The sequence below is a fragment of the Choristoneura fumiferana genome, chromosome 17 (assembly GCF_025370935.1).
Source record: "Choristoneura fumiferana chromosome 17, NRCan_CFum_1, whole genome shotgun sequence".
Classification (NCBI taxonomy): Eukaryota; Metazoa; Arthropoda; class Insecta; order Lepidoptera; family Tortricidae; genus Choristoneura; species Choristoneura fumiferana.
In genome coordinates, this window is record NC_133488.1 from 1,928,925 (window position 1) to 1,943,264 (window position 14,340).

General features: G+C 41.6%; 1 protein-coding gene and 1 pseudogene across 1 annotated transcript in view; one reads left to right on the forward strand and one right to left on the reverse strand.

Moving 5' to 3' along the window:
• Positions 1-1,332, reverse strand: part of LOC141437473 (unconventional myosin ID-like) — a 64,556-nt gene extending 63,224 nt beyond the window's left edge. The window contains exon 1 of the mRNA XM_074100875.1: positions 1,116-1,332. Coding sequence (XP_073956976.1) covers positions 1,116-1,204 — 89 coding nt within the window. The 5' untranslated portion in view covers positions 1,205-1,332. The remainder of the gene's footprint in view (positions 1-1,115) is intronic.
• A 227-nt stretch (positions 1,333-1,559) lies between these two features.
• LOC141436828 (forkhead box protein I3-like) lies at positions 1,560-11,860 on the forward strand (annotated as a pseudogene).
• Positions 11,861-14,340: the final 2,480 nt, after the last annotated feature.

Consider the following 14,340-nt stretch of genomic DNA (forward strand, 5'->3'; position numbering starts at 1 on the left):
AATGCAACCATATAAAATATATGAAATTGATACCGTTCTGATGCGTCTGATGTTGTCTGCGTGTGACTCCTCAACACAACACAACAGATAAATATATGTTTAGCCCCACCCTAAAATTGCGTCAAACTGTATCCCTGAAAATAATACCATTAGTTTTTAAGCCAATTATCATAAACTAAACCTGTTTGAAAAAATGACTTTCTGCCAAGTTTCTTGCGGCGCATTCTTCTTGGCAATGATGGTCTTTCCAAAAGCGCTGGTAGTTTAAAAAATGATGTGTTGCGGCCTATTTACTGAATAAATGATTTTGATTTTTTTTTTTTTGGTTTTTGTTTTTTTAATACCATAAACATGAGCAAGTAAAGCAGGGCAAGGGCAAATGGAATGCTTCGGTGAACTAATTATAATGATGTTAGACATTACTTCTATTTTTTCTTTAAACAAAAAAGTTTTCTGGGTGCACAAGGTAGGTGCACAGATTTTGTTGAGCACACACATACTGCTGGCAAATCAAATAATAATAGTAAATAATAATAACTTCATACATAATTTTTCAAACAAAAAAAAGGCCAGTGATACTAAATACTAATGTATGTTTGGATAATTTTAAGGGTTTATTTAAAATGGTAGGAAAAAGTTTGAATAGGCTTAAAAACATCGTACAATACCTTTATTTTTATTTTATTTAGCAATGTTTCTTGAAAATCGTATTTTTCACTCCACGGGACAGGCCATGCATAGTGTGGGGGTCAGCATAAATGAAATCTGCGGCTTTATTTTCGGAAATAAACTATTAAATTTGTATTTGTATTTTCTGCTTCTTTCATTCACCACCAATCAACCTAGTCTGAAATTCTTAATTTGTCGTTTAGTTCGTCGTTCAGGCACAGCTGTTTTAATATTTATTTTCCTAATTATAATAAGGCTTCGTGGTTCACGTAGGTGGAACGACTAACGTTATAAGACGTGAGCTTCAAGTAGAACAGCATGCAGAAAATGGAAATAAAATAAAACGTGCGACAAACATAATTAACTCGGTGTTGTTTTGTTTGCAAGGAGCCGACAGCGGAATCCCACGCACGGGGCCGTAAGAAACGCGAAAAAGTCACACTTACCTCAAATGCAAATTCTGAATAAATTTGTCAGCAGTCAAATTGTCCAGAAGCACGAAGTCGGACACACCGACTTCGGGTTGCGTAGCCATGGCCACAAGAACACTTTAAAGTTCACAATATAAGTAAACAACAATGTTCACACACAGGTTTCTTTGCGTACAAATTGTCAACAAACCGTTAAAAATACGAGAAGCAAAACACAACCTCCTCCATCCAACATTTCATTCAAACTGACAGTTTTTTAAATAAAATAAATAAGCTGGCAATTTTGGTAAGTTACCAGTAACAAAAATAAACTCTATGCTCGCTCAATCAATTGAACTTTGTTTAATTTATTTTGAATTTGGTAATGTAACTTATAATTTATTCATATTTTTAGTTTCAGATGAGAAATTGAAAAAATATTAACACACTAAGAAATACTACGCATTATTGGTAGCGAAAAAAAAGAATGAGGAATGATGACCGCCGCCGCCATTTTCCTTGTTGTAGGTGCTTCAAATGTCATAATAATTTCAGGAAACCAATTTTATTTCATTTTTTATGTTATTTTCCGTCGTTAATTAACGTCTTCTGCTATATTTTTGTGTCGTTACGTTTTCCTCGTCCCGCGCGTGATATATCAGTTCACCGCCGAAGAGCTCTGTAACATCGTCATTTCAAGGATTCCCGATCTTGGTGCGCTACAATGAATTGTGAGGATCCTCTTCGTAAAAGGTTGCGAGCGTGCGTTACGCCCACGGAGCGCCTTCTTTGGCGCGTTCTCTGATCAAAACGGCGTTATCAAGTTTGTCGGGGGGTCGTGAAGTGCAGTGCGAGTGTTTGGATGGAACAATGAGCGACTCGCCAGGCGTGGAATGGCTCCCGGCGTACAGCCCGGGGCCGCCGCGGCACAGCCCGCTGGGCCCCATCCCGCGCTTCCTGTTCGAGGGCGTGCAGCCGCTCGGCCTGCAGGAGAACAACAACAAGGAGGCCGACCTCAAGGAGAACCCTAACAAGATCAAACACGCCAAACCCGCCTATAGGTAACTCCCTGTTACTTACCGTAACTAATAGTACAAAAAAATGCTAAAATTTATATTCTAATAGATGACCGGATGGCTAAGTGTTTAGAGAACCTGACTACGAAGCTTGAGGTCCTGTTTGATTCCTGGCCAGGGCAGATATTTGTATGAATAATACGAATGTTTGTTCTCAGGTCTTGGGCATTTAAATATGTATTTATCTATAAAGTATGTTTATCCATTGCCTAGTATCCATAATACAAGCTTTACTAGGCAGTAGGGACTAGGTCAATTGGTGTGAAATTGTCCCATGATATTTTTTTTTTTATTAATAATCACAATATATTGTAGAGATCATAATATGATTACTCATTATGAAATTTGTGATTTGTTCCAGTTGATTGATATTAATAGTTGTATAATTATCACTATTAGAGTTGATGAAATTAAATATCTGATTCTGCCCACTGGTGGGCCCAGGCCTCCTCTCAGAACCCATAAGGGCCCAGTGCGAATTAGGAACTTCACACACACCATTGAATTTCTTTGCATGTGTATGCAGCTCTCCTCACAATTATTTCCTTCACTGTAAAACTTGTGATAAATTGCATATTATAAAACCCAAAAAACTTACTCTGGCCCCAAGAGGGCCTCAAATCTGAAAATAGTATTAAATTTTTTCCTTAGTCCCCTGAGCTATGAAATATTCCAACACAAAGTCACCTTGTGCTTTTATCAACAAATGTTACAGAGCATTCAATTGTATGCCTTATTTTTATAACAATGGTTTGAAATTGGTTACTTTGTGTTAACTAGAGGGATGTCTGTTTTCCTTGAAGCTATGATTTTATTAGAATAACAACATGATTCATCTAAAACTAGGAAATTCTTGAGTTATTACAAGTAGGAACCTGGAATGTGTGGTTTTTAACTGGATGAAACTGGTATACTAATAATATATTTATTTAATTATATTTTTATTGAGTAGCCTTAAACCTTATGTCATGTCTAGATGCTTTTTGATTATACCTTTGCAGTATGGCGTGGCTTATTCAGTCATGAATTAAATAAGCATTCTTATTTGCTTTTATTTTAGCCTGAGGATTACTAGAGAAAAGCAGTAATGAAAAAAAAACAAGAAAAATTTCTCACCCTCCCAAGGCGGATTTAGGGGAGGGCATCCGGGGGGGCCTCCACAAAAGAGGGGCCCCCCACAATAGACTTCTAAATTTTGTTTTCAAATATCGAGGAGTAAACACCAGTAGACCACTGTTTTTTTTTGTGTTTTACCTTTACTTACAGTAATTTATACAATTGTTCATTTTATTTGGGAAATAGTTTTTGCAGGGGTGAGAGGGGCTCTACTCATTTGTTGCCCCAAGGCCTCCAGACCACTAAATCTGGCTCCCCTCCTATTCTTAGAGGAGTCTCTAACCCACTGTGGGACAAAGGCTGGAAAGAACAAATTCTCTTTAACAAAAAAAATATTGGTAAAACAACAATCATCCCCTATTACATAATAGGGGTGTTTTTTCTTCAGATTTAAAAATAAGCCTCCATTAGCAAAAATTTATCAGAATCTGATTGCTGTATAAATAGTTATTCATGGTCACTTTTTAAAAATTAAACAAATCTATTTTTCCCTGCAACTATATCCGCTCAGAATTTGTTTATCTGTCCTACGAGAATGTTAAAATTTTCCAGAATAAAAACTATCCTATTGTCATTTCCTTTCAAACTATCTCCATACCAAATTTCATCTAAATCAGTTCAGTGGGTTAAACGCAACAGACATCTATTTAGTTTTATTGTGATCATGGCGCATGCAACTGTGCCGAAATGTCAAGCTACTCTAAAAACAAGGTACGCGGAACATTTCATTCATAAAAAAAATAGTAATGAATGCGGTAGTCTAAAATATCGTGTTATTTATTTAGACTTATTTTGTTTCAATTCATAATCATATGAATATATAAAATAAATTTATGTAAGAACATCTTTACCTCATAAAGTGAAATAAATGAGAATTATACATATGATAGCTAAGTTTATGTTTAATATGCGTGTTCATGCAGTTCCTCCACCTCCACACTTTAAGAACACACAGAAATCACACAAACCCATCCATCACCACCACCACACTACACTGACGCGTTTCGAACTCAAACAGAGCTCATCTTCAGAGCAAGACAACCTTACACCATGCTAGACTAGACTAGATGTTAGACTCTATTTAATGAAGCCTATAATAATGACCTTAAATTTTGTTCCAGCTATGCAAGTATGATCCGGCTGGCCATCAGCAGTTCTCCAAATGGAAAGATGACCCTGAACGAGATTTACACATATATATGCAGTGCTTTCCCCTACTACAGGGAAGCAGGGAAAGGCTGGATGGTGAGATATTTACTATACCAGAGTTCTTTGCAATTTTGATATAGATACACTTTACTGGTCTGACTTCAAATGAAAATGTCAAACTTCAGCAAAAATATTTGAAGAACATTTTTTCAAAGAAAGATTCATTCAATGTAATGATGGCTATCGCGTATGAATTCGCCGCTAGAGGCGCTAGTGTAGTGGAGGTCACCGAAATGTCAAATGTCACTGTTTTTGGGTGAGCTACACGGGTTTATTTACCTATAATTAGAATAATTTTGTGAATATTTTGCAACCTGAAATTAACTATGGCAAATTAATGTCTGTGTTTTGAGATACTTTTATCTTTCGGTCGGAAACCTAGGTTCTCCCTTTTTTCCGAACAAAACGAGGCTACACAACACTGTGGCATGCTCGATATTTTTATGGTGTACAGTTTTAAGGTATTAAATGTAATTTGAATGTAAATTTTGTTTCATGCCCATAATAAATAACAAACTATCCACTATACTTCAGGCAGGACCTTTGTCTACAGTGGCGCCAACTGGTGAGCGCGAAAACGGTACCCCTTCACATCTTTTGGCCCCCTCTTCAAACTCTCTTTCTACCTTAACCGGTAACATTCTTTACTCTAATTCCAGAACTCCATCCGGCACAACTTGTCCCTGAACAAGTGCTTCATGAAGGTGGCCCGCAGCAAGGACGACCCGGGCAAGGGCTCCTACTGGGCCATGGATACCAACTACAAGCAGTCCGAAGTCACGCCGCGCCGCCGACGCTCGCTAAGGGTGAGTATTCCACGTATCCGATGCAGAATCCTTAAAAATCCTTTAAAAAAGCATTTATTTCAGGATCAAAGAATCCATATTGTGTTGTAAGATAGTAACAAAACTACCGTGAGACTCACTCATATTAAATGATATTGTACCGGATAACTCACGTCTGAAATCGAGTTTAGCTCGATATGTTTCGGGCTAATTCGTAGCCCTTCTTCCTAGGAGCAACGCGACTCGGCTTCTGTCGCAACACGCGCACTGCGCGCTACCGTTCTGCTAGCGCGACTAACCGACGAAACTAACACCGGCGCACAACTACCCGCATTTTCGTCGTCATTTTTATCGTCACTGTCAAATGTAGGGTAGCGCAACAACAGTAACAACATCATACTAAATATTTTCCACCGGCGAGGCGAGACGAGACGAGAATTGAAATTTGTATGCATTCTCGCGCGCACGCTGCGGGCCGCCGCGGCGCCGCCATACAAATTTCAAGTGGAAAATCACCTTGAATATGTTATACTAGTGGTTTATTATAATAGGGTATTACTAAAGAGTTATACAATACAATGGTAGGTTTACCCCCTGTTTCACCGCCTATTGATATTTTTTTTGACAGATATTTGTGATTTCATCTCTTTTTGTGTTGTCCGAATAAACAGAGACAGCATCACATTTATCCGACCCATAAAATTTTACAATTATTGGTGAAACAGCCGCTCAGGCTGATGTTTTGGCCTTGGGTTAAGGATTACCCTTAGGCCCTGACTGGATTTCGATTTTTTTTCGCGCGGTTTTTTTCTCGCAATTCTGTAACACATTGAATTTTACACGAGTACCCAGACTGGCGGTAAAAAAATCGCAAAGAAATTGTATGCAAAGGGCGGAATATAATTCGCGCGAATAAGAGTATTTATCAAAAGTGGTTCCGTCATGAAATTGACAAGAAATCAGTTTGTCAAGAAATTATTAACGAGACTACACACAGACTAGACACGAAGAACGACATTATAAATGATAAATTAATTACATAAAAAATCCAAAACTTCTTGACGTCAGGAAAACGTCGCGAAATCTTGCGAGGAAAAAATCGGTGCCAACAACAAAGATTATCTGACTTTTTATCGCCTTTGCCACAAGGTTTTGTATATAATATATATTTAAACACATTACTTATTTTTGTGTTGAAATAGCGTCAGGAAATATATATATTTTTTATAAGAGGACAACGGAAAATGGATAACTTTTTGAAAAATAGTCATAAATATCGCGCACAAAATATTCACAGTGCAGACAGGGTCTTATAAGTATCACAAAATAGATGTGTGTCTGATGAGGCCGGCTGGGTCCGCAGATGGCGCCGTACAGCCCGGAGTGCAGCTCCAACAGCAGCGGAGAGGCGGGCGCCGCGCCCCCGACGCCGCGCCCACGCCGCCCCACACGCCCACTGACACCGCGCCCCCGCCGCAGCTGCCCGCCCAGCCGCAACACACAGGTAACACCGCGCCCCCGCCGCAGCTGCCCGCCCAGCCGCAACACACAGGTAACACCGCGCCCCCGCCGCAGCTGCCCGCCCAGCCGCAACACACAGGTAACACCGCGCCCCCGCCGCAGCTGCCCGCCCAGCCGCAACACACAGGTAACACCGCGCCCCCGCCGCAGCTGCCCGCCCAGCCGCAACACACAGGTAACACCGCGCCCCCGCCGCAGCTGCCCGCCCAGCCGCAACACACAGGTACACCGCGCCCCGCCGCAGCTGCCCGCCCAGCCGCAACACACAGGTAACACCGCGCCCCCGCCGCAGCTGCCCGCCCAGCCGCAACACACAGGTAACACCGCGCCCCCGCCGCAGCTGCCCGCCCAGCCGCAACACACAGGTAACACCGCGCCCCCGCCGCAGCTGCCCGCCCAGCCGCAACACACAGGTAACACCGCGCCCCCGCCGCAGCTGCCCGCCCAGCCGCAACACACAGGTAACACCGCGCCCCCGCCGCAGCTGCCCGCCCAGCCGCAACACACAGGTAACACCGCGCCCCCGCCGCAGCTGCCCGCCCAGCCGCAACACACAGGTAACACCGCGCCCCCGCCGCAGCTGCCCGCCCAGCCGCAACACACAGGTAACACCGCGCCCCCGCCGCAGCTGCCCGCCCAGCCGCAACACACAGGTAACACCGCGCCCCCGCCGCAGCTGCCCGCCCAGCCGCAACACACAGGTAACACCGCGCCCCCGCCGCAGCTGCCCGCCCAGCCGCAACACACAGGTAACACCGCGCCCCCGCCGCAGCTGCCCGCCCAGCCGCAACACACAGGTAACACCGCGCCCCCGCCGCAGCTGCCCGCCCAGCCGCAACACACAGGTAACACCGCGCCCCCGCCGCAGCTGCCGCCCAGCCGCAACACACAGGTAACACCGCGCCCCCGCCGCAGCTGCCCGCCCAGCCGCAACACACAGGTAACACCGCGCCCCCGCCGCAGCTGCCTGCCCAGCCGCAACACACAGGTAACACCGCGCCCCCGCCGCAGCTGCCCGCCCAGCCGCAACACACAGGTAACACCGCGCCCCCGCCGCAGCTGCCCGCCCAGCCGCAAACACACAGGTAACACCGCGCCCCCGCCGCAGCTGCCCGCCCAGCCGCAACACACAGGTAACACCGCGCCCCCGCCGCAGCTGCCCGCCCAGCCGCAACACACAGGTAACACCGCGCCCCGCCGCAGCTGCCCGCCCAGCCGCAACACAGGTAACACCGCGCCCCCGCCGCAGCTGCCCGCCCAGCCGCAACACACAGGTAACACCGCGCCCCCGCCGCAGCTGCCTGCCCAGCCGCAACACACAGGTAACACCGCGCCCCCCCGCCGCAGCTGCCGCCCAGCCGCAAACACACAGGTAACACCGCGCCCCCGCCGCAGCTGCCCGCCCAGCCGCAACACACAGGTAACACCGCGCCCCCGCCGCAGCTGCCCGCCCGCCGCAACACACAGGTAACACCGCGCCTCCGCCGCAGCTGCCCGCCCAGCCGCAACACACAGGTAACACCGCGCCCCCGCCGCAGCTGCCCGCCCAGCCGCAACACACAGGTAACACCCAGGCACGGCAGCAGATTGACCGAACTACAGATTCTCGAGCTTTTATTGTCGTTTAGTTTTTATAAAAAATATTATTATTGATACTAAGGTCACACTATAATATAATATTTTCTTAAATGGCCTGTAATAGTGTCCCGCTGCTAAGAAAAGATCTAGTTGGTTATAAAATAACTACTTGTTTCAGATTCGAAGCACACAGACGACGCGTTGTCAGCGCTCATGAATGAGGAGTTGATCACAGATGTAGACATCAGTGAAGGTACGCATCACATTTTAAATTATACATTTCTTTTCACTTCTCATGCTCATAAAATGTTAGTTTAGTCTCTGTATATCGGGACTAAAGCTCCTTTTTATTTTCTAGGGATTAAAGTTTTTTATTTTTTTTATTTATGTTGTAAACCCCTTAACAGGCAACACGGTGTTTGTGAATGGAGGATTTTTAGGGCGTGGAAATAACCTCGAAATGACAACTGTGCAAAAATATTAAAAAAAAAAGATTTAATTTCGTGAAACACAATTAATGATACGAATATTAATTTATTCAATTACATTAAGGAAAAAAATGTATTATGCATAGTCCGATTAGTTTTAAAATAGTTTTCAATTGTGAAACTTTTGGGTAAATATGCAAGCATATTAAAGCGTCACTTCATAAACAATAAAAGAAAAGAAAAAACCGCGCAACATCTCGCTCTGCTCGGGTGATTAAACATCTCGTATCATTATGGCTTGTTTTAGTCCCTTGTTGAACAATCTACTATTATTTAATTACGCTTTTATTTCCTAGTATGAAATTTTATATATCTAATCAAGGCTGACTTTCGAGATAGTTTGGTATACTGGGTGGGAAGGACATACGATAGTTTTTATCCCGGATAATTGCATAGTAACCGTGGTAGTGGTATATAATTAATTTACGGGAAACAGCTGGTAAGGAATAAAATGTTTCCTTATTCCTTGACGACCGGATGGCTAAGTGGTTAGAGAAACTGACTACGAAGCTTGAGGTCCCGGGTTCGATTCCTAGCCGGGGCAGATATTTGTATGAATAATACAAATGCTTGTTCTCGGGTCTTGGGATGTTTAATATGTATTTAAGTATGTATTTATCTATATAAGTATGTTTATCCGTTGCCTAGTATCCATAGTACAACCTTTGCTTAGTTTGGGACTAGGTCAATTGGTGTCAAGTGTCCCATGACATTTATTTATTAATTTATTCCAGAGCGATCGTGGAGCTCCAACGGGCGGCGGCACATCTGCTCGACGCTGCGTCACAGCTCTCTCACAGACGACTACGGTAACTTCGTGGTGACGACCACCGCGCTGGACGACTGCGACTGCCCGGCCGACGAGCCGCCGCCCGCGCCCGCCCCGCACTACCCGTACTGGTCCGACGACTTATAACACGCGCGCATGGTACGCTGAACACGCTTGGACAACTGACTGGTTTTTGATACGTTGAGGCACGGTGGCACCGTTCCCTAAAACATGCGAAAGAAGGCGGAGACATGCTGTTAAAACGCGACGCCACGCCACCTCCGACGCATGTTTCTATCCGCACCTGGCCCTGTACCACGAAGTGCAAAACTAGAACTTCGTATGTTGCCGTCCCGCTGACGCTTATGTCATTTAATACGCGAGTGAAAGGGACGGTGCGATATACGAAGTTCGATTTGAGAGTTTCGTAGTAGCCCCTATAACCATAATAAATATATGGGACTGATTAATACTGACACGCGTTGGATGCCGTGTGCAAGCGTGGTGTGGCGGCGGGTTTTAAATAGTATGTCCGTACCTTAAATCGGTTTCATGCGATTTCATTGCGCCGTCGCACGTTGCCCTTCGTTCTTTTAGAAATAGGGCAGATGATACCTTCTTTCTATCTCTATACCTATATAAAAATGAAATGGAATTTATGTTTCCTTTGGGCAGGCCAAGTTATGACAACGACTAACGATTTCATCCATCTTTTTTTAAGTTATAATAATACTTTGTAGAAGGTTCTTACAGGAAAAAAACTAAGAATATTGCGCAGAAAATTACAAAATTGAAGAAATTTAACAACTACAAACTTTTCTTATGTAACCTAGCGCCTCGAATTACAGATTTTTTAAACGTCAATACAAAGAAATTTGTAATTTTAGGGATGTCTTAGATATATATTTCAGTTTTTTGTACTATGGCTGGTTTTGTTTGGAACCAAACGTATGTTTTAGGTGACGGTCTCATGTGCCGAGACGCTCAATTATTTACCACTGTCACAATGTGTGTGGCTTATTCAACACCTGCTTTGGTTGCAGTGTTGTTCGCTGAACGCTAAGCGCCGTATGCTATCGCAACGTGCCGTCGAACCGACGAAGCGTTAACGCGTTGAACCAGCGAAGTCTCGATAATATATTTGTTGATCAAGTATAATAACGATGCGTCAGTTTTTTTTTTAAGATATTCGAGTCGCGTCGTTGTTCGAGCAAATGTATTCCCCGGCGCGACTTTGCCAGTAGACTAGATATAATGTATGCAAAAAAAAAAGTAAAAACCGTTAGAGGTAGAGATCGTTTTGACAGCTGTCAAACTCGGTGTTCCCAGCTGAAAGTGTGTTCGGGCTCACTTAAAATGTTGCTAGAGTTATAAGGATGTATAATCGTAATGAGTAAAATAATTTTAAATGATAATTTTGTAAAGGATCGGGCGGGGTTCAGACGATGGGAGCTGTGACCATATGATTTTTTATTTTATTTCAGAGACTAAGAATTGGGTCTAAAGCATATGTATGTTTTAGTCATATCAGGCACGTTATCTTAATTGCATAGTAGTTGAAAAAAACCTACAAAAACCTTAGATTTCACACCTTTTCACTTCCGTCTTCTGAACCCTACCTGCAGCAGAGATATTTTTCAGTAATTTACAAATGTTGTTTTAAAAAATATATGCCACAAAATAAGCTATGGACATCACCAACATATCTGCCAATTAAATATATGATAATTAACGTTAGATTAGATGTAGTTACCTCTACTTAGGTATGTCATATACATAGTTATTTGTTATATGTATTGTATAACAAGTACAATGGACCATAGATCATAAATCATAATGCAACAATGAGGATGCGTTGAGTTAACAGACTCGGCTTGTACCGGGGCTCTCTATGGAGGGAAACAGACAGACAGTCAGTTTTAAAATCAAAATCCAACTGTCTTAATTTTTTGTTGACATGGGAAAAATACAGTTTTATTTTTACTTTATGTGATCATACTACATATTACATGATATTGTAATGGATAACTCACGTCTTAAATCGAGTTTAGCTGGACATGTTTCGGGCTAATTCGCAGCCCTTCTTTCTTGAAGAAGGGCCCGAAACATGTCCAGCTAAACTCGATTTAAGATGTGAGTTAGCCGTTACAATATAATTTAATATGAGTGAGTCTCACGGTAGTTTCATGTTCAAAATTGATCATACTACGTCTAGCGGGTAGTCAATACTGCTTCGATTAATAATTGATATTTCCATCATTTGAAACTCTGTGGCGAAAGATCGTAAGAATAAAATGAAATAAATATCATCGGACAATTAACACCAATGGCCTAGTTCCGAACTTAGGTCAAGCTAGTATTGTAAATGACAATGGATAGACAGAGAGATTGAAACTGTTGTGATATTGCATCTTTATGCAAATTCAGGCAGACAGCATTTAGCTTCTTGGTATTATTATTGATCGAAGCAATAGTGGATCTGTGGACAACTGACTGACATATCAACAAAAAACTTGACAGAGTGAAAGAAATTTTATTTTCAGGATATTATGTAGAGTTGTGGTCTTCCGAGCCCCGGTATAGAATAAGAAATGTAACAGTATTGGAGCCAGATTGGTGAAGAACAGATCTCAGAGTGACCAGTATATTGTAATAAATATATTAGTTATTTAAAAAAAATGTTTATACACGCATTATTTCACTTTATTTAATTTTGCATAATAACAGGATTGAGGTTTATTTAATTTTCGATACGAGATGATAGTACATAAAAATATGAATTAGTTGGTACGAATTTATTATTTAATAAAAAAAATACTAATAAAGTGTATGTAACATTCATGTCGCACGTATATACGTAAAATGCTTATTAGATAATCGCGTAAATGGGGCCTATAAATAAATATATGTATGTGTAAAGATAATATTTCAGTAACTGCTTGTCCAAGTTGACATTTTATGTCCCTTTTTGAGAGGTTCAAATATGTATAACATAATTTACACTAAAGTTGTTATAAAAAACATTTAATGACAAAACTTAAAATACACTAAACTAAAACAATCAAGTAGAAATTTTGACGTTTTTACTTTGTAATTGTAGATTAGTTTATGTTACGTTTTTGTCTTAACTTTTAACTGTTATTTATAATAGCATTAATGAAAATATTTTTTACAAATTTTTATTTGTGCCATATACATGTTGGAGGTGAGCGGTTGTAAAGACGGGCACGTAGCAAGTAAATGTCCCATATCTTATTGAAAATGTGTTCAGAATTTTTTAGAAATTATACATTATAACATAGTCGTGTGTACATAGCATTATTAAAATACGCGGGATTTATTTGTATAATACATAGTTAAGGTACGTTTACAATGTATGATTAATGTGCTATTTTAGTACGGGCTGGACAGCGATAGGAACAGTGTATCCATATTTTTACCGCAGTCGTGGTGCGTTGTGTTTTTTAGTTTAATTGCTGACTCATTACAAGCACTCGTGTTTCATTACGTACTTGGATGAATATTCAGCGTTTTTTCGTCATTATTCTCTTAACAACGTCCAGTTGACAAGAGCTGTCGTATCGTATCTACAACGCCATCGTCCCGTATTGTCCTTGGAATTACAACGTGCAATAGCGACCTACTTGTGTGTGCTCAAAGTTCAAATTCGCTTTTGACATTATGTATGCGTATGACTTTTGTTTACCACAATCGCGTTCAACGATGTAAAAGATGATGCTCTGAGTTTACTTTTTGTGCAAAATAATACACCGATGCTGATACTAGTTTGTTCAACGTTGTGGTGACTTGCTCTTTCGCTGCAAGAAATTGTAAAAGGATAATGAAGTTGGCTGGAGCCAAATGTCAATTCACACCGGGATGCGACGCGACGCTGCAAGTTTTATTAAAAGAATAAGTCAGAGTACTTGATGTATTCATGAAATGAAGTACATTTATTGAAATCGAGCTCCGCAAAATAACGCCGAAATCAAGCAAGTGTTCATGACGCGTGCGGCTTCGCGTCTCAGTGTTAATTGACGGATACAAATAAAACTGCGACTCGTGTAATAGAAATAGATAGCGAAGCTAAAGTACAGTTTTTTTTTGATAGTTTTGCATCGTTATCGTTGCAGCGGTTGGACTAAGTGCGCTTTGATTTTTAAGCAAAGCCCACAGCACTAATTTTCTCTCATGTTGAGTACCACTGTTGTAACATTTGTACGTTTTTGTCGAATTATTTATCTATCTAGTTTCACTTCTAATCTTAAAAAGATTATAGAACTGTCCTTTGCTGGCGATCGATATTTCCAGTCCGTGACGGGTGACGAAGTTCTGTATATTTTAAAATGTATGTTTGAATACCTACAATATTTTTCATTAGTAAATGATGTCGTAAAGTTGATCCCAGATCATTTTGCGCTAGCATTTAGGTCAGTTCGTGCCGAGACACGACGCGCCACATTTCATTTTTCAGGAATTGTGCCGCTTCTCGTTTCGATGTGAACTGAGCCTTATAGTTCTGAACTGTCGCGCGCTGTACATTTTTAAACGTTTTTATTTTAGGCATAAACTTTAAATAATTATTTTTATCATCACAAAATAAAATTGGAACACCAGTGTATCATATAATAAGGCATTGACTGTTTTGAATAAATTAAGACCTAATATTGATTAGCGGACACTGTTTATTTTAAGTATAAATGTTGCTCTGAAATGTAT